At 40.8% G+C, this 22,369-nt stretch overlaps 1 protein-coding gene across 1 annotated transcript; it reads right to left on the minus strand.

Moving 5' to 3' along the window:
- Positions 1-1,713: 1,713 nt before the first annotated feature.
- On the minus strand, positions 1,714-17,861 carry LOC118376229 (pleckstrin homology domain-containing family D member 1; the record flags this gene model as incomplete). The annotated part of the gene is given in 12 exon segments (XM_052506009.1): positions 1,714-2,510; positions 2,746-2,889; positions 5,777-5,797; positions 5,800-5,920; positions 7,716-7,848; positions 11,338-11,528; positions 11,698-11,791; positions 12,966-13,113; positions 13,334-13,425; positions 14,822-14,898; positions 17,506-17,595; positions 17,768-17,861. Coding segments are annotated over 12 exon segments (1,369 nt in total), but the record flags the coding sequence as incomplete, so codon positions are not given.
- Positions 17,862-22,369: the final 4,508 nt, after the last annotated feature.

The following is a 22,369-nucleotide window of genomic DNA, read 5'->3' on the forward strand; positions in this document are numbered from 1 at the left end:
GGTTATAGAGCTGTAGAGTATAGTACCAGACCAGAACAAGGCCTTGTTTAGGGTTATAGAGCTGTAGAGTATTGTACCAGACCAGAACAAGGCCTCGTTTAGGGTTAGGGTTATAGAGCTGTAGAGTATAGTACCAGACCAGAACAAGGCCTCGTTTAGGGTTAGGGTTATAGAGATGTAGAGTATAGTACCAGACCAGAACAAGGCCTTGTTTAGGGTTATAGAGCTGTAGAGTATTATACAAGACCAGAACAAGGCCTCATTTAGGGTTAGGGTTATAGAGCTGTAGAGTATAGTACCAGACCAGAACAAGGCCTTGTTTAGGGTTATAGAGCTGTAGAGTATTGTACCAGACCAGAACAAGGTCTCGTTTAGGGTTAGGGTTATAGAGCTGTAGAGTATAGTACCAGACCAGAACAAGGCCTCGTTTAGGGTTATAGAGCTGTAGAGTATTGTACCAGACCAGAACAAGGCCTCGTTTAGGGTTAGGGTTATAGAGCTGTAGAGTATTGTACCAGACCAGAACAAGGCCTCGTTTAGGGTTATAGAGCTGTAGAGTATTGTACCAGACCAGAACAAGGCCTCGTTTAGGGTTATAGAGCTGTAGAGTATTGTACCAGACCAGAACAAGGCCTCGTTTAGGGTTAGGGTTATAGCTGCTGTAGAGTATTATACAAGACCAGAACAAGGCCTCGTTTAGGGTTAGGGTTATAGAGCTGTAGAGTATTATACAAGACCAGAACAAGGTTTAACACAGCTTTAATAACAAGGCATTTTGTTTCATTACTACAACAATATTAAGTTTTGCTGCCCAAATACATGAGGACATCTTTCCACAGGGCCACGTGTTGAGTAATATTGGTTAATCTTTTCCACAGGGCCACGTGTTGAGATATATTGTTTGTGTTGTCTTGCCAACTCCTATGGTCATTACCTAGCCTGGTCCCAGATCTGTGTGTGCTGTCTTGCCAACTCTTATGGTCGTTACCTAGCCTGGTCCCAGATCTGTGTGTGCTGTCTTGCCAACTCCTATGGTCATTACCTAGCCTTGCAGTGTGTGTGTGTGTGTCGACTTGCAGTGTGTGTGTGTGTGTGTCGACTTGCAGTGTGTGTGTGTGTGTCGACCTGCAGTGTGTGTGTGTCGACTTGCTGTGTGTGTGTGTGTGTGTGTGTGTGTGTGTCGACTTGCAGTGTGTGTGTGTGTGTCGACCTGCAGTGTGTGTGTGTGTCGACTTGCAGTGTGTGTGTGCCGACTTGCAGTGTGTGTGCGTCGACTTGCAGTGTGTGTGTGTCGACTTGCAGTGTGTGTGTGTGTGTGTGTGTGTGTGTGTGTGTGTGTGTGTGTGTGTGTGTGTGTGTGTGTCGACTTGCAGTGTGTGTGTGTGTGTGTGTGTGTGTGTGTGTGTGTGTGTGTGTGTGTGTGTGTGTGTGTGTGTGTGTGTGTGTGTCGACTTGCAGTGTGTGTGTCGACTTGCAGTGTGTGTGTGTGGGTCGACTTGCAGTGTGTGTCGACCTGCAGTGTGTGTGTGTGTGTGTGTGTCGACTTGCAGTGTGTGTCGACCTGCAGTGTGTGTGTGGGTCAACTTGCAGTGTGTGTCAGCCTGCAGTGTGTGTGTGTGTGTCAACTTGCAGTGTGTGTGTCGACCTGCAGTGTGTGTGTGTGTGTTGACTTGCAGTGTGTGTGTGTGTTGACTTGCAGTGTGTGTGTGTCGACCTGCAGTGTGTGTGTGTGTGTGTGTCGACTTGCAGTGTGTGTGTGTGTCGACTTGCAGTGTGTGTGTCGACCATATGGTTGATTTACAATTTAATTCCTATTTTAAAGGGTACATCTTTGGGGTTACCCAGGGTCAGGTTTAAGGCTTCTGCCTGTACTGTACTGTAAACCATCACATTGTCATATCGTGTTGGTTCAATAACTACATGCATTATTTTTCCGACCGTCCTCCAAGCTGTAGGACAGTAAATAGAGCTGCTGTATCTTTAACAATAAACATGAATTTTGTTTGAATAAAAATATTTTGCATAAAAGTATTGTAATGCAGTTTGAACACAACCAGGCTGTTGAAGAGATGACATCATATTGAAGAGATGACATCATATTGAAGAGATGACATCATATTGAAGAGATGACATCATATTGAAGAGATGACATCATATTGAAGAGATTACATCATATTGAAGAGATTACATCATATTGAAGAGATGACATCCTAAAGATAATCCCGACCCAGCTACAACACCGTGGGAGCAGACGACAGGACTTGACACTATTACACTCTCACACACACACACACACACACACACACACACACAATCCCTCCCGCAATTCATCCCTCCCTATCTCTGTCAGTCATCTTTCTTGGCGGAGGTCTCCTGGTCGTGGCGTGTGATGATCTTGTAGACGCTCTTCCTGAAACAGCTGTCGGAGGTCAGTCGCCGGGCAGTCTCCCTCAGGTCCTCCATGCTGGCGCCATCGCCACGGGCAACCACGAATGACTGGGAGTGTTTCACTGCAGAGGAAAAGACATGAGTGTGTGTGTGTCACAGGAAGTTGGTGGCAACTTAATTTGGGAGGACGGGGTTGTGGTAATAACTGGAGCGGAATGAGTGGAATGGTATCGAACACATCAAACACGTGGTTTCCATGGTTTCCCTGTGTTTGATGCCATTCCATTCACTCCGGTCCAGACATTATTATGAGCCGTGCTCGACCTCAGCAGCCTCCATGCGTATGTGTGTACTCACACCAGTGGTGTTTGGAGGCGCGTCTCTGGATCCGACAGCTCTTAATGCGTCGTGCTGTAGCCTTGTGGAGATACACAGCATTCTTCATTATAGAAGGGAGCTTGGCCTCGATCTCTGCAGCACAGATACACTCCTCAAAGAACCCTGGGTGAAGAACACACACACACACACATATCCCATGTAGCTATACTGGACAAAAATTACAAAAACACGTAAAAGGTTGGTCCCATGTTTCATGAAATAAAAGATCCCAGAAATGTTCAAGAGTTTGTGCACAAATATGTTTACATCAAATATGTTGTTGTTGGTGAACACGCTGTTAGTGAACATTTCTCCAAGATAAGACAGCTGTGTGTGGTGTGGCATATCAAGAAGCTGATTAAACACATTTTGGGCTGGGGACAAAAAAGGCCACTCTAAAATGTGCAGTTTTGTCACACAACACAATGCCACAGACGTCTCAAGTTTGGGTGCAGCAAGCAATTGGCATTTCTCTACCATAAGCCGCCTCCAAACGTTACTTTAGACAATTTAGCAGTACGTCAACCGGCCTCAAAACTGTAGACCTCATATAACCACGCCAGCCCAGGGCACATACGGCTTCTTCACCTGCGGGATCGTCTGAGACCAGCCACCTGGTCAGCTGATGAAACTGTGGGATGGTCTGAGACCAGCCACCCAGACAGCTGATGAAACTGTGGGATGGTCTGAGACCAGCCACCCAGACAGCTGATGAAACTGTGGGATGGTCTGAGACCAGCCACCTGGTCAGCTGATGAAACTGTGGGATGGTCTGAGACCAGCCACCTGGTCAGCTGATGAAACTGTGGGATGGTCTGAGACCAGCCACCCAGACAGCTGATGAAACTGTGGGATGGTCTGAGACCAGCCACCCAGACAGCTGATGACACTGTGGGATGGTCTGAGACCAGCCACCCAGACAGCTGACACTGAGGGATGGTCTGAGACCAGCCACCCAGTCAGCTGATGAAACTGAGGGTTTGTACAACCAAAGAATTGTCTCAGGGAAGCTCATTTGCGTGTTGTCGTCCTCGCCAGAGTTTTGACCTGACTGCAGTTCGGAGTCGTAACCGACTTCAGTGGGGAAATGATCACCTTCGATGGCCACTGGCATGCTGGGGAAGTGTGTTCTTCACGGATGAATCCCAGTTTCAACTTTTATTGAGCAGATGTCAGACAGCTTATATGGCGTCGTGTGAGTTAGCTGTTAGCTGATGTCAACGTTGTGAACAGTGTGCCCCATGGTGGCGGTGGGGTTATGGTATGGGGCAAAGCTACGGACCCATTGTCGTGTCATTCATCCACCACCATCACTTCATGTTTCAGCATGATAATTCACAGCCCCATGTCACAAGGATCTGTACACAATTCCTGTAAGCTGAAAATTTCCCAGTTCTTCCATGGCCTGCATACTCACCAGACATGTCACCCATTGAGCATGTTTGGGATGCTCTGGATCGACATGTGCGACAGAGTGTTCCTGTTCTTGCCAATATCCAGCAACTTCGCACAGCCATTAAAGAGGACTGGGACAACATTAAACAGGCCACAATCAACAGCCTGATCCACTCTATGCGAAGGAGAAGCGTTGCAAAGGAATGAGATACTGACTGGTTTTCTGATCCAGGTACCTGTGACCAACAGGGCCCTGATCTGTTTCACCTGTCTCTGTGTTTGTCTCCACCCCCCACCAGGTGTCTCCCCCCGTTATTCCCTGTGTATTTATACCTTAGTTTTCGGTTTGTCTGTTGCCAGATCGTCTTGTCCCGTCAAGTCCTACCAGCGTGTCCCGTGTTTCCTGTGATCTAGTTTTTGTTTTCCCCGTCTTCCCAGTTCTGACCTTTCGGCCTGTCCTTAACCTGATTCTGCCTGGTGTCCTGACTCTGATTTGGATTACGACTCTTTGCCTGCTGTCCTGTACCTGCCTGACTCTGATTTCTGCTGTCCTGTACTATAAAAAAACAGACTCGTACTATCCACCTCCTGTATTTCAACCTGGGTCTTAGCCTGAGTTGTGATAACAGACGTATATCTCCATTCCCCATCATGTGAGATCCATAGATTAGGGCCGAATTAATTCATTTCAATTTGACTGATTTACTGTAAACTCAGTAACAATATTTTAAATTGTTGCGTTTACATTTTTGTTCAGTGTAGTTATGTTCCTCGCAGCACTCAGTAGTTGCTAGGACACTAAATATGACAGAAATAATATACTGTAGCAATAACTTGTTCTACCCAGGAGGAGGCAGGACAACTACACACATTATGAATTATCCTGGGTTAACTGAACCCTTTATGAATTATCCTGGGTTAACTAAACCCTTTATGAATTATTCTGGGTTAACTGAACCCTTTATGAATGATCCTGGGTTAACTGAACCCTTTATGAATGATCCTGGGTTAACTGAACCCTTTATGATCCTGGGTTAACTTATCCTGGACTTATCCTGGGTTAACTGAACCCTTTATGACTTATCCTAACTGAACCCTTTTGAATGATCCTGTTAACTGAACCTTTATGAATGATCCTGGGTTAACTGAACCCTTTATGACTTATCCTGGGTTAACTGAACCCTTTATGAATGATCCTGGGTTAACTGGAACCAGTGGGTAGAAGTGTTTATGGCTGTGTGTTTATTATGACTCATGAAGAATGTATATGCATACACCCCTAAAAAGATTTAGATGCACTATTGTAAAGTGGCTGTTCCACTGGATGTCATAAGGTGTATGCACTAATTTGTAAGTCGCTCTGATAAGAGCGTCTGCTAAATGACTTAAATGTAAATGTGTGTGTGTGTGTGTGTGTGTGTGTGTGTGTGTGTGTGTGTGTGTGTGTGTGTGTGTGTGTGTGTGTGTGTGTGTGTGTGTGTGTGTGTGTGTGTGTGTGTGTGTGTGTGTGCGTGTGTGCGTGCGTGCGTGCGTGCGTGCGTGCGTGCGTGCGTGCGTGCGTGCGTGCGTGTGCGTGCGTGCGTGCGTGCGTGCGTGTGTAGTAAGTGTAACTCACTCCTGAGGTTGTTGACGTCTCCTTCATCTTGTCATCCTTCTCTTTGGAGCGTTCCAGAGAGCTCAGACCTTTCTCCAGGTTCCGTAGAGCCTCCTCAGCCTGCTTCAACCTCCGCTCCAGCTCCATACGAGACTCAATCTCCACCTGGGACACAACAGGAGGTCAGGGCCCGTATTCACAAAGCATCTCAGAGTAGGAGGCCTGATCTAGGATCTGCCTTTTGGATAATTATGTCTTCTGTGACTAGGGGGCAGTATTTTCATTTTTGGAAAAATAACGTTCCAGTAGTAAACGGGATAATTTGTCAGGACAAGATGCTAGAATATGCATATAATTGACAGCTTAGGATAGAAAACACTCTAAAGTTTCCAAAACTGTAAAAATATTGCCTGTGAGTATAACAGAACTGATATTGCAGGTTGAAAGCCTGAGAAAAATCCAATCTGGAAGTGCCTCATGTTTTGAAAGCGTTGCGTCCCTATTGAGCAGCGAATAGGCTATCAACCAGATTACTTTTTCTCCGTATTCCCCAAGATGTCTACAGCATTGTTACGTAGTTTTACACATTTATGTTGAAGAATAAACGTAAGTGGCAACATTGTGCAACTGGTCACCTGATGGCTCCCAGAGTGATTCTCGAGTAAAATACAGAGGTAGCCATTATTCCAATCGGTCCTACTGAAAAACCAATTGTCCCGTTGGATATATTATCGAATAGATATTTGAAAAACACCTTGAGGATTGATTATAAACAACGTTTGCCATGTTTCTGTCGATATTATGGAGCTAATTTTGAATATTTTTCAGAGTTTTTGCGACTGCAATTTCCGGCCGATTTCTCAGCCAAACGTGAAGAACAAACGGAGCTATTTCGCCTACAAAAATTATATTTTTGGAAAAAAGGAACATTTGCTATCTAACTGGGAGTCTCGTGAGTGAAAACATCCGAAGCTCATCAAAGGTAAACAATTTAATTTAATTGCTTTTCTGAATTCCGTGACCAAGTTACCTGCTGCTAGCTGGACAAAATGCTATGCTAGGCTATCGATAAACTTACACAAATGCTTGTCTAGCTTTGGCTGTAAAGCATATTTTGAAAATCTGAGATAACAGGGTGATTAACAAAATGCTAAGCTGTGTCCCAATATATTTCACTTGTGATTTTCATGAATAGGAATATTTTCTAGGAATATTTATGTCCGTTGCGTTATGCTAATTAGTGTCAGTCGATGATTACGCTCCCTCATGCGGGATAAGGGAGTCACTATTAATTAACAATGAAAAAATAAAATCTCTTCATGAGACTCCCAGTTAGATAGCAAATGTTCCTTTATAGCTCCGTTTGTTCTTCAAGTTTGGCTGAGAAATCGGCCGGAAATTGCAGTCACGAAAACGGCAAAAAATATTCCAAATTAGCTCCATAATATCGACAGAAACATGGCAAACGTTGTTTATAATCAATCCTCAATGTGTTTTTCAAATATTTATTCGATAATATATTGTCCATCGGGACAATTAATTTGTATTTTTTTTAATTTTTCAGTAGGACCAATTGGAGTAATGGCTACCTCTGTATTTTACGCGAGAATCTCTCTGGGGGCATCAGGTGACCACTTGCGCAATGTAGTCGCTTACGGCTATTCTTCAATATAAATGCGTAAAACTATGTCACAATGCTGTAGACACCTTGGGGAATACGTAGAAAGCGTAAGCTGGTTGATAGCACATTCACAGCTCAATAGGGACTCATTGGAACGCAGCGCTTTCAAAATATGGGGCACTTCTGGATTGGATTTTTCTCAGGCTTTCGCCTGCAACATCAGTTCTGTTATACTCACAGACAATATCTTTACAGTTTTGGAAACGTTAGAGTAGCTCTGGTTAAAAGTAGTGCACTATGTAGGGAATAGGGTGCCATTGGAGAGGCAGTGTGGTTTACCTTGAGTTCCACCTCAGTTTGCTTCTTGTCCACAGTGAGCTGTGTGAGGGACTGCTGTAAAGTCCTGGACTGACAGGAGTAGAACTCTCTTTCCTGTTGCAGAACTGTGGCACGCTGCTCATTCTCCGTTTGCCTGCAGGAGCCAGAGAACACAGACAGTCATGTTAAACTGTGTCACGCTGCTCATTCTCCGTTAGCCTGCAGGGGAGCCAGAGAACAGACAGTCATGTTAAACTGTGTCACGCTGCTCATTCTCCGTTAGCCTGCAGGGGAGCCAGAGAACACACAGTCCTGTGCACCCTCGACTTGCGCACACACATAGTCTGTCAGAGGTACAAAACACACACACACAGTAACATACAGCTAGAGCGCGCACACACACATTGCCAGACACACAGTTGGAGGAAAGGTACTGTGCATACTAACACAATCCTGCAGTCCCCATCCACAGCAGGTCAATACTAGGCTAAGTGTTTAAAAGCCTTCCGCCCTGGGCATTTATATCGCTTACCTCTTACCCAACCTCTTACCTAATGAAGGAATTTGGTAGGATAATGTATCACAAGGGGATGTTAACCTCTTCAACCTATGGGGGCGCTATGTCATTATTGGATAAAAAAAACGTGCCCGTTTTAAGCGCAATATTTTGTCACGAAAAGATGCTCGACTATGCATATAATTGCCAGCTTTGGAAAGAAAACACTCTGACGTTTTCAAAACTGCAAAGATATTATCTGTGAGTGCCTCAGAACTGATCTTACAGGCGAAACCAAGATGAAACTTCAAACAGGAAATGAGCTGATTTTTGACGCTCTGTTTTACTATCGTCTCCTTATATGGCTGTGAATGTGCTGTGAACGAGCTTATGCTCTCTGCCGTTCGTCCAAGATGTCTGCAGCATTGTGACGTGTTTGTAGGCATATCATTGGAAGATTGACCATAAGAGACTACATTTACCTGGTGTCCCGCCCGGTGTCCTGTGTCGAAATTATTGCGTAATCTGTAGGTCCACTTGCTTGGCGTTCCATATTCTTCAGAAGAAAGTCAACTGCCACGAAGGATTTATCGTCGATAGATATGTGAAAAACACCTTGAGGATTGATTCTAAACATCGGTTTGCCATGTTTCTGTCGATATTATGGAGTTAATTTGGAAAAAAGTCAGTGTTTTAATGACTTATTATTTTTCTTTTTCTTACCCAAACGCGATGAACAAAACGGAGCGATTAGTCAACACAAATAATATTTTTGTAAAAACGGGCATTTGCTATCTAACTGAGAGTCTGCTCATTGAAAACATCTGATGTTCTTCAAAGGTAAATGATTTTATTTGAATCCTTTTCTGGTTTTTGTGAAAATGTTGCCTGCTGAATGCTAACGCTAAATGCTACGCTAGCTATCAATACAGTTACACAAATGCTTGTTTTGCAATGGTTGAGAAGCATATTTTGAAAATCTGAGATGACATTAACAAAAGGCTAAGCTTGAGAGCAAATAGATTCATTTCATTTCATTTGCGATTTTCATGAATAGTTAACGTTGCGTTATGGTAATGAGCTTGAGGCTGTAGTCACGATACCGGATCCGGGATGGCTCGACGCAAGAAGTTAATATCAGACACAAGCACAAGCAATGATCTGTTATAGGACAGAAGAAAGTCGTTCTGTAGGTCCTAATTTCCAGGGAATGCCCTGTGGGAAATTACAGAGGGCCTTGTTGCAGAGCTCTGCATTGGGGACACTTGATTGAGAGACATCCTCATTAGGCTTCACGGTGGAGCTCTGCAGCGAGGCCCTTTATTGAGAGAAACCCTCAATAGGCTTCACCATGGGGCTCTTCAATGTGACTCCGCCTTGAGAGATACCCACATTAGGCCTCACTGCGGAGCTCTGCAGTTGGGCCCGCCATTGACAGATACACTGCATTTTTTTATACAACACTCATGTCTTTGGCATCATTAAACTGAAGATTAATTATTATTATGTGATTAAACTACTTAATCATGTAAATGTAATTAACAAGGAAGTCGGGAACCAAGGAAAATATTCAGATTACAAAGTTAGAATTTTCCTAATATAACTTTCAGATATTTTAATAGTCTTAGTCTTCTGATTAATGAATTATTCATAGTCTCATTCCAAACTTCGTAAATTGTTGGGTATCTGCACGAACCCAGTCTTCACTATGAGTTATCCATTTATCAATTGTCTTACATAATTTATTTATTAACTAACTAAATCATCACAGAAAGGCATAAACAAACAGTAGATGGTTACAAGGAAATGAAAGCAGATGTGCCTAGTGGGTTAAACCGGCATCGTGGCTTGATGTACAAAAAGGGAAGTGGGGGTCAACTGAGTTAAGACGACACACAGTTGATAATTATAACAATTGAAATGCTAATAAATTGCGCATGAACGCTCACTCATTCGGGAATAATTAATAATTAATAATGCAATCAATATATATATTTACGCTCAGTGTGTCATTGTGATCTCTGTTGAAAAGTTTATTTCTGTCGGAGAGTTTGTCCGCCCTCTCTCTCTCTCTCTCTGCCGTGGTTAGAATGGATAGTTCAGAGTAACATTCATTCGTGTTGTTATAGAATAGATGTTTCGGCGGTTGTCGGTCTTCACGTTCAATGATACCAAATTCCTAGCTGCAGACTAGTAATTAATATCAAAGACTTGTTCTTATTCTGTCGGTATCAATAGTCTAAGAGTTTAACCACGTGGGATGGTTAAAAAAGATTCAGCAATCTACTCAAACCTTATTTCCCTCTGTGATAGAGGTACTGGTTTGTTCTCAACCCTTAGCCCTCTAGTAATGGAGGTAAGCTGGTCTGAAATGGGAAAACCCAGGTGTTTTCTTCGGAACATAGAAAGGGGCTGTTATACAACAATTAGATGTAAGCCTCATAACTGAGAATGTTGTATAAACAGGATTATGGTAATGTGGCTGTATTGTCCCTCATAGGTTTCACAAAATTGTACCAAACGGACCAGTTCGTAGCTCGTTACTTCACCGATCTTTTATACCTTCTCCAGAATATAAATGTTGTTCGGACCACTAGTTCTGTGAGGTGGAAGAAATTCCTTTGTTCTCTCTATGAAAACTCTCTCTCTCTATACTGTCTGGCCATGAGGAAGATTCTCCTCTAGAAATGTACAACCTCTCTGACAGAGCCTGGTGTAAGGAGTATAGAGAGGGAGATGGTGCTCACTGTACCCAAAGAGGGCAACGTCATGACAACACTCATGCCCTCTGGTCAACACCAGTTTCCCATCACATCCTGATCCCAGTCACTGGTGCTTGTCGTTGGTTTGTCTGTTGAGGAATCAATGCACTTTTCCACTTTAATGGTTTTCTCACCCTCATTAAACTCTTAGGCGGCCACAGGGTAGTCAGCTGTGATCAGACACAGGCAGGCTAACTTTCTGAAGGCGGACCAGCCGGCCCGGTCACATTCAGGCTGAATCTGAGGTCAGATCCTCTCTAATTTATCTGCTGCTTAATGTGTCTTTTTATATGGTAGGATAATTATTATTATCATTTTTTACCAACTTATGAACTTTTCACACAAGACTGGACAAAAATAAGATCCATGTTCCTGGTCCTCTCACCTCTCCTCAGCCTGCTCCTTCTCTCTCTGCAGTTCCCTCATCTGCTCTTCAATGTGTCTCAGCTCCGATCGCAGTCCCGTGTCACCAGGCTGCACCTCCTGCTCCTCGTCCTTCTCTGGATGCTCAGCCCCCTGCTCAAGCTCCTTCTCCCTCAACAACTCCAGGGTTCGCTGCTTCTCATGGGACAGCTCCTGGAGGACCAGATCATGGATGTAATGAAGGTGTGTGTGTACCTGAGTGTGTGTGTGTGTGTGTGTGTGTGTGTGTGTGTGTGTGTGTGTGTGTGTGTGTGTGTGTGTGTGTGTGTGTGTGTGTGTGTGTGTGTGTGTGTGTGTTTCTCCTCAAGTTCATTTTAAATACCTCAATAGATTTCTGAAGAAGTGTTGTTAAACTGTTCAGCTCCTCTTTTTCAGACTCCACACCTTTCAGAGACTGTGCTGTGCCGTCCAAGTCCCTGTCAACAACACGGTACACCACACAGTGTAATAGCAACACTCTCCACACTGAGAGCATCAAACCCACAGCAGATGGACCTGAGGATCAGAGTCTTAAGGCTAAGAGTTTTCACAGCAGTTTAGTTAACGCAGTGGATAAAGACGGAGATACGAGCTACATTCCTTATATTAAATGCACTTTAAAAGTATTACATGCATCTTTCTTACTCATATGTGGGGATTACTGTATATTATTATTACTGTATATTATTATTACTGTATATTATTATTACTGTATATTATTATTACTGTATATTACTTAATACTATATTTAATTTATTACTGTATTTAATTTATTACTGTATATTATTATTACTGTATATTATTATTACTGTATATTACTTAATAATATATTTAATTTATTACTGTATTTAATTTATTACTGTATATTATTATTACTGTATATTACTTAATACTGTATTTAATTTATTACGGTATATTATTACTATATATTACTTATTACTGTATTTTATTATTACTGTATATAAATTAATGTATTTTATTTATCACTTTATTACTGTATATTATTTATTATTGTACATTATATGTTACTGTATATTATTTAAAACTAAATTATTTATTTCTGAAAAGTATTTATTACTGTATTTATTTATTTATGTATATTATCTATTACTGTATATTATTTATTACTGTATTCATTTATGTATATTATTTATGTATGTATATTATCTATTACTGTATATTATTTATTACTGTATTTATTTCTGTATATTATTTATTTATGTATATTATTTATTACTGTATATTATCTATTACTGTATATTATTTATTACTGTATTTATTTATTACTGTATATTATCTATTACTGTATATTATCTATTACTGTATATTATTTATTACTGTATATTATCTATTACTGTATGTTATTTATTACTGTATTTATTTATTTCTGTATATTATCTATTACTGTATGTTATTTATTACTGTATATGATTTATTACTGTATATTATTTATTACTGTATATTATCTATTACTGTATATTATTTATTACTGTATATTATCTATTACTGTATATTATCTATTACTGTATATTATTTATTACTGTATATTATTTATTACTGTATTTATTATTGTAAATATCCCAGTTTATGTTCTCCATAGCTCTCTCTTACAGTTTGATCTGATCCTGCTCTGCTCTAAGCTCCATCACCAGCTCCTCAAACTTCTGCTTCTCCTCCTCCAGAACCAGGTTCAGACGTTCCAGATGCTCCTTCTGTTCTCGCTGCAGGCTCAGTTCTTCTGTCTCCTCCATCAGCTTGTCTGGGGTGACAAAACAGCCTGATCACTTGTTGTATATGGCCATTGTCTCCATGTGGGACTGTAAGCATCAAAACTAAAGAACAAAATTACTTTCAGCCCCTCGGACCTGCCACCCTGACCCATACCTGCCCATGTCCCCTTTCACCCATTCCTCCTCTCTCCCCCTGAACCAGGCCTTATGCCTCCTGCCTACCCATGCCTCCACAGTCCCTCTTCTTACCCAGGTACTCTTGCTTCTCCTTGGCCAGCTGCAGTCCCTGGGCTTCCAGGCTCTCTATCATGGCTTCTCCCAGTTGGGCGTTCTTCCAGGTGCTGGAGGTTTTAGACACTAGATGTTTAACAGCTTTAACACAGCATGTGGCCATATAGGTTTTATACAGCATGATCACCACCAGTACCACACAACAGTAGGTCACATATTCCACTATACAATTGCAGACCTGTGCAGCTCCTCCATGCATGTTTGAAGAGACTAAAGTCCCCCTCTAAGGTGGACCCTTTACTTAGAGTTAGACTTATAGACTTAACCCCTGCTGCCCCTGATAAGACAGTTAGTGGGGTCAGTTGGATTTAAAGAGGCAGTGTGGTCAGTTGGATTTAAAGGGGCAGTGTGGTCAGTTGGATTTAAAGAGGCAGTGTGGTCAGTTGGATTTAAAGAGGCAGTGTGGTCAGTTGGATTTAAAGAGGCAGTGTGGTCAGTTGGATTTAAAGTGGCAGTGTGGTCAGTTGGATTTAAAGAGGCAGTGTGGTCAGTTGGACTTAAAGAGGAGGTGTGGTCAGTTGGATTTAAAGAGGCAGTGTGGTCAGTTGATTTAAAGAGGCAGTGTGGTCAGTTGGATTTAATTGCCAAGAATAGACTGACGAGTTTCAGAAGAAAGTCCTTTGTTTCTGGCCATTTTGAGTTTGTAATCGAACCCACAAATGCTGATGCTCCAGATACTCAACTAGTCTAAAGAAGGCCAGTTTTATTGCTTCTTTAATCAGGACAACAGTTTTCAGCTGTGCTAACATAATTGCAAATGGGTTTTCTAATGATAAATTAGCCTTTCAAAATTATAAACTTTGATGAGCTAACACAACGTGAGTGATGGCTGCTGATAAATGTAGATATTCCATAAAAAATCTGCCATTTCCAGCTACAATAGTCATTTACTACATTAACAATCTCTTCACTGTATTTCTGATCAATTTGACGTTATTTGTTTACAGTTGCAGTTTGTACAGCTAGATTTAAAGAGGCAGTGGTCAGTTGATTTAAAGAGGCAGTGTGGTCAGTTGGATTTAAAGAGGCAGTGTGGTCAGTTGGATTTAAAGAGGCAGTGTGGTCAGTTGGATTTAAAGAGGCAGTGTGGTCAGTTGGATTTAAAGAGGAGGTGTGGTCAGTTGGATTTAAAGAGGCAGTGTGGTCAGTTGGATTTAAAGAGGCAGTGTGGTCAGTTGGATTTAAAGAGGCAGTGTGGTCAGTTGGATTTAAAGAGGCAGTGTGGTCAGTTGGATTTAAAGGGGCAGTGTGGTCAGTTGGATTTAAAGAGGAGGTGTGGTCAGTTGGATTTAAAGAGGCAGTGTGGTCAGTTGGATTTAAAGTGGCAGTGTGGTCAGTTGGATTTAAAGAGGCAGTGTGTAGTTTCAGTTTGTTTACAGTTACATTTAAAAAGGCAGTTTGAACAGCTAGATTTAAAGAGGCTTTATGTCGTAAATAGTGACTCACACTCTGCCAGACTCCTGCAGCATCTCCAGCCACTGGTTTTGTTCTGCCTCATTCTCTGCAGCCAGGACAATGTTACCCTGAGGGAGTAATAGAGCATCATCACATGATAATATACAATAGCATACATTATCATCACATGATAATATACAGTAGCATACATTATCATCACTAGATAATATACAATAGTATACATTATCATCACATGATAATATACAGTAGCATACATTATCATCACATGATACACAGTAGCATACATTATCATCACTAGATAATATACAGTAGCATACACTATCACTAGATAATATACAGTAGCATACATTATCATCACTAGATAATATACAGTAGCATACATTATCTTCACATCATGCATATATCCTGTGTGGCTCAGTTGGGCATGACACTCATAATGCCAGGATTGTTGGTTCGATTCCCACGGGGGACCAGTACGAACAACAACAAAACAGTATGAAATCATATGCACTGAATAAGAGACTGCTAAATTACAAAAATGTAATTTAAAAAAGATTACATCACAAACAGTAGCGTGCATTATCACATGAGATATACAGTAGCATGCATTATCACATGAGAAATACAGTACTATGCATTACAGTACTATGCATTGGATATATCGTAGTGTGCATTATCACATGAAATATACAGTAATGTACATTATCACATGAGATATACAGTAGTGTGCATTGTCACATGAGATATACAGTAGCACACATTATCACATGAGATATACAGTAGTACAGTAGCATGCATTGTCAAATGAGATATACAGTAGCATGCATTATCACATGAGATATACAGTAGTACAGTAGCATGCATTGTCACATGAGATATACAGTAGCATGCATTATCACATGAGATATACAGTAGTACAGTGACATACATTATCGCATGAGATATACAGTAGTGTGGATTATCACATGAGATATACAGTAGCATGCATTATCACATGAGAAATGCAGTACTATGCATTATCACATGCGATATACGGTAGTGTGCATTATCACATGCGATATACAGTAGCATGCATTATCACATGAGATATATACAGTAGCATGCATTATCACATGAGATATACAGTAGTGAGCATTATCACATGAGATATACAGTAGCACACATTATCACATGAGATATACAGTAGCACACATTATCACATGAGAAATACAGTACTATGCATTATCACATGAGATATACAGTAGTGTGCATTATCACATGAGATATACAGTAGTGTGCATTATCACATGAGATATACAGTTGTGTGGATTATCACATGAGATATACAGTACTATGCATTATCACATGAGATATACAGTAACATACATTATCACATGAGAAATACAGTACTATGCATTATCACATGAGATATACAGTAGTGTGCATTATCACATGAGATATACAGTACTATGCATTATCACATGAGATATACAGTAGTGTGCATTATCACATGAGATATACAGTACTATGCATTATCACATGAGATATACAGTGGTGTGCATTATCACATGAGATATACAGTAGTGTGCATTATCACATGAGATATACAGTACTATGCATTATCACATGAGATATACAGTAACATACATTATCACATGAGATATACAGTAGTGTGCATTATCACATGAGATATACAGTACTATGCATTATCACATGAGATATACAGTAGTGTACATTATCACATGAGATATACAGTAGTGTGCATTGTCACATGAGATATACAGTAGCACACATTATCACATGAGATATACAGTAGTACAGTAGCATGCATTGTCAAATGAGATATACAGTAGCATGCATTATCACATGAGATATACAGTAGTACAGTAGCATGCATTGTCACATGAGATATACAGTAGCATGCATTATCACATGAGATATACAGTAGTACAGTGACATACATTATCATGAGATATACAGTAGTGTGGATTATCACATGAGATATACAGTAGCATGCATTATCACATGAGAAATGCAGTACTATGCATTATCACATGCGATATACGGTAGTGTGCATTATCACATGCGATATACAGTAGCATGCATTATCACATGAGATATATACAGTAGCATGCATTATCACATGAGATATACAGTAGTGAGCATTATCACATGAGATATACAGTAGCACACATTATCACATGATATATACAGTAGCACACATTATAACATGAGATATACAGTAGTGTGCATTATCACATGAGATATACAGTAACATACATTATCACATGAGAAATACAGTAGCACACATTATCACATGAGATATACAGTAGTGAGCATTATCACATGAGATATACAGTAGCACACATTATCACATGAGATATACAGTAGCACACATTATCACATGAGATATACAGTAGTGTGCATTATCACATGAGATATACAGTAACATTATCACAGAAATACATTATCACATGAGATATACAGTACTATGCATTATCACATGAGATATACAGTAGCACACATTATCACATGAGATATACAGTAGCACACATTATCACATGAGATATACAGTAGTGTGCATTATCACATGAGATATACAGTAACATACATTATCACATGAGAAATACAGTACTATGCATTATCACATGAGATATACAGTAACTGCCTGATAAATACAGAGATGCAGATTTCAAGTGTCTATTATTAAAAAGTTTATATTACTGTCTGCTTACAGTGAAGTCGGCATGATTTATAACCATGGCGAATGGCATGCCCTGGTCTTCCTTCGGATCCACAACACAGCCTCCTAAAGGGATCACACCCTGGGACAGACAGGATGAATACAACATAATGCATCAACTTCTCATAGTTGTGGTATATATATATATATATATATATATATACACACACACGTCATCATACATATGAGATATAATGTGAGAATATTGCAGACCTTTTGAGGTTAACACATGCACCATGTTGAGTAAAGCTCACCTTGGGGTGGATGTTAAAGTGTTTGTTGGTCTCGAAGCTTCTCTTCTCATTCTCCGCATAGTAGAGCAGGAAACTGTCTTTGATGATGAAGAATCTGGGGAGGATGGAGAAAGTGTCATTAGTTGGAGGAGAATGAGGTACGGCAAAACTGGGCTAAAAAAAGGGCAGATAGACAGGCAAGCAGAGGCCAATAGACTGCATCCTGACTGGATCATTCTGGATTACTATGTACTGTAGGTTAAAAAAACAACCAGGCAAGCACCAGCCTAGATAACCCACGCCACCAAGTCATACTAGCAGAGTCTGACAGAGGTTTACTAGATAACCCACAACACCAAGTCATACTAGCAGAGTCTGACAGAGGTTTACTAGCTAACCCACAACACCAAGTCATACTAGCAGAGTCTGACAGAGGTTTACTAGCTAACCCACAACACCAAGTCATACTAGCAGAGTCTGACAGAGGTTTACTAGCTAACCCACAACAGCAAGTCATACTAGCAGAGTCTGACAGAGGTTTACTAGCTAACCCACAACAGCAAGTCATACTAGCAGAGTCTGACAGAGGTTTACTAGCTAACCCACAACACCAAGTCATACTAGCAGAGTCTGACAGAGGTTTACTAGCTAACCCACAACACCAAGTCATACTAGCAGAGTCTGACAGAGGTTTACTAGATAACCCACAACACCAAGTCATACTAGCAGAGTCTGACAGAGGTTTACTAGCTAACCCACAACACCAAGTCATACTAGCAGAGTCTGACAGAGGTTTACTAGATAACCCAAGTCACCAAGTCATACTAGCAGAGTCTGACAGAGGTTTACTAGATAACCCAAGTCACCAAGTCATACTAGCAGAGTCTGAGAGAGGTTTACTAGCTAACCCACATCACCAAGTCATACTAGCAGAGTCTGACAGAGGTTTACTATCTAACCCACAACACCATGTCATACTAGCAGAGTCTGACAGAGGTTTACTAGATAACCCAAGTCACCAAGTCATACTAGCAGAGTCTGACAGAGGTTTACTAGCTAACCCACAACACCAAGTCATACTAGCAGAGTCTGACAGAGGTTTACTAGATAACCCAAGTCACCAAGTCATACTAGCAGAGTCTGACAGAGGTTTACTAGGCTAACCCACAACACCAAGTCATACTAGCAGAGTCTGACAGAGGTTTACTAGCTAACCCACAACACCAAGTCATACTAGCAGAGTCTGACAGAGGTTTAACTAAGTCGTGTCTTTACGATCATTAACTGAAGACGTATAGTTTTTATCAAAGATTCTCTGTAATTAGCATTTCGTGATGAACTAATCAGGCAAATGTAATTAATTAGGAAGTTGGGCACCAAGGAAAATATTCAGATTACAAAGTTATAATTTTCCTAATATAACTTTTCAGATATTTTAATATCTGATCAATTAGTCTTCTGATTAATGACTTATTCTTTATTTTACCTCACGTTAGTCTCATTCCAAACGTTGTAAATTGTTGGTTATCTGCACGAACCCAGTCTTCACTATGAGTCATGCATACATCAATTGTCTTAAATAATGTATTACTAACTAAGTAATTCACAGAAATGCATAAACAAACAGTAGATAGTTACAAGGAAATGATAACGAGTTTCCTAGTGGGATAAACCGGCATCGCGGCTAGGTGTACAAAGGAAAGTAAATCAACTGAGATAAGACAACACACAGATGATAATAATAACAATTGAAATGCTAATCCTTTTCACATGAACACTCACTCATTCAGGAACAATTGCAATCAATACATATATTTACGCTCAGTGTGTCGTCGGGTCTCTCTCTCTCTCTCAGAGTGACATTCATTCATATCGTTATAGAATGGATGTTTCGGGGGTTGTCGTTCTTCGCGTTCAATGATACCGAATTCCTAGCTGCAGACTAGTAATTAATATCAAAGACTTGTTCTTATTCTGTCAGCATCGATAGTCTAAGAGTTTAACCACATAGGATGGTTAAAAGATTCTGCCATCTACTCAAACCTTGCCCCTCTCGTTATCGAGGTAAGCTGGTCTGCAACCTTTGTCCTCTCGTAATTGAGAGAAACATGGTCTGTTGAGAAATTCTCACGGTGGGAGTTTTATTTGGAAGAGCAGAAAAAGGCTGTCTCATGACACCAGGTCCTAACTGTGCTCATGGGGGCGTGCCAGTGACTTAAGTGAAACTTTACACAGAAATACAATTCTCTCACATTACATCATTACATAGCATCCCATAATTTCACAAATAGTTTAATCCTTCCTCAATCATCCTGTACAACAATTAGATGTAAGCCTCATATCTGAAGCTATTGTATAAACAGCATTATGGTAATGTGGCCGTATCGTCTCCCATGTGTTTAAAAAAATTGTACCAAACGGACCAGTTCGTAGCTGGATTCTTTACCGATCTTTTATACCTTCTCCAGAACATAAATGTTGTTCGGACCTCAAGTTCTGTGAGGTGGAAGAAATTCCTTTGTTCTCTATGAAAACTCTACTCTCTCTATACTGTGGCCATGAGGAGATAATCTCCTCCAGGAATTTACGATCTCTCTCTGACCACAGCAGCCTGGGTGTAGGAGACAGGGGGTAGGGGGGATGGTGCATAGAAAAGGGCTGGTTATGTAGCTATAATGAACAAAAATGTAAACACAACATGTAAAGTGTTGGTTTCATGAGCTGGAAATAAAAGTTTGCAGAAATGTTCAATATGCACAAAAAGCTTAGTTCTCTCAAATTTTCCGCCCTAATTTCTTTACTCTCCCTGTTAGTGTGCATTTCTCCTTTGCCACAATAATCCACCTGACAGGTGTGTCATATCAAGAATCTGATTAAACAGCATGATCATTACACAGGTGCACCTTGTGCTGGGGGACAATAAAAGGCAACTCTAAAATGTTAAGTTTTGTTACACAACACAATGCCACAGATGTCTCAAGTTTTGAGGGCGTGTGCAATTGGCATGCTGACTGCAGGAATGTTAATTTCTCTACCATAAGCCGCCTCCAACGTTGTTTTAGAGAATTTGGCAGGGTATGTTCAATTGGCCTCACAACCGCAGACCATGTGTAACCACGTCAGCCCAGGATCTCCACATCTGGCTTCTTCACCAGTGGGATCCCTGGGTGAGTGGGTGCTCAGGAGTAATTCATTTTGTGGGGAAAACTGATTCTGATTGTCTGGGCCTGGCTCCCACCCACACCTGCACCTCTGCTCAGCCGTAGATTAGGGCCTAATCTATTTATTTCAATTGAGTGATTTCCTTATATGAACTGTAACTCAGTAAAATCGTTGAAAATGTTGCATGTTGCGTTTATATTTTTGTTCTGGTATTTATTATGATAATCATTATCACTATCATCGTTAGCATAGCTGCCGTTAGCTAGCCAGCTACCCAACTTAGAGTTACCTAAATAGCTAGCTACCTAGATAGCTCAATGCTAGCCTGTCTCAATACTCGGATTTGGCTTGGAAACACGATAATATATATATTTTTAAAGAGAGAAGAATACTTAGTAAGAAAACCTTTATCATCGTTGTGAGGTCCCCAGATTGACTTCAGATGCAGTAGAACTTTAGCCAGCTAACTAAGATGAATGGAACCACCGTATTTTAGCTAGCTAACATTAGCATTGCTAGCAATTTGCTAGTAACAGTAATGGAAACATGGCCATCTTTTAAAAAAATACATTTGACAACATCATATGGTAATGTTGTTTCCTACTAATTATTTGTCTACTTTAGCAATGTCATTGTATTTCAATCTCGAGCCAGTCAGTCTACATCGCATAGAAGTAGCTTCCAAAATGAGATTTCTCTCATTTCTCGAGCTGGCGGTTATATTTGGAGGGATGTGACAATCGCCAAATCCGTTTTTCTGTCAGACAGTACAGTTGGGTGCCAGATTTATCCCTCGTCAGAACAGATGACCAGAAGGAGCAAAGTAATGATCACTGGTCATGAACAGATGCCAGATTGCAATGGTCATGAACAGATGCCAGAGACCTCAGAAGGGAAGAGGTACGTGATTGCAAACGCTTAGCATCAACTAAAAATAATTTCATTCACTTTTCACTTGTTGCTTTACAGCTTGGTCAGGCAAGACCAGAATTAAAAGTGTCATGCCACAGAAGCATATCCTGTGACACCTCCTCCATTGTTGCCAGAGTCTCCCTCGACTCCTATGATAGAAGTACCGTTGTGACACCTAGCCTGATGGAACCAGCCTGATCACCATATAATGTCCAGGGTATAACCTAGCCTCAAATCAAATCAAATCAAATCAAATCAAATTTATTTCAAATCAAATCAAATCAAATTTATTTATATAGCCCTTCGTACATCAGCTGATATCTCAAAGTGCTGTACAGAAACCCAGCCTAAAACCCCAAACAGCAAACAATGCAGGTGTAAAAGCACGGTGGCTAGGAAAAACTCCCTAGAAAGGCCAAAACCTAGGAAGAAACCTAGAGAGGAACCGGGCTATGTGGGGTGGCCAGTCCTCTTCTGGCTGTGCCGGGTAGAGATTATAACAGAACATGACCAAGATGTTCAAATGTTCATAAATGACCAGCATGGTCG

Source organism: Oncorhynchus keta, unplaced genomic scaffold (genome assembly GCF_023373465.1).
Source record: "Oncorhynchus keta strain PuntledgeMale-10-30-2019 unplaced genomic scaffold, Oket_V2 Un_contig_25267_pilon_pilon, whole genome shotgun sequence".
Lineage (NCBI taxonomy): Eukaryota > Metazoa > Chordata > Actinopteri > Salmoniformes > Salmonidae > Oncorhynchus > Oncorhynchus keta.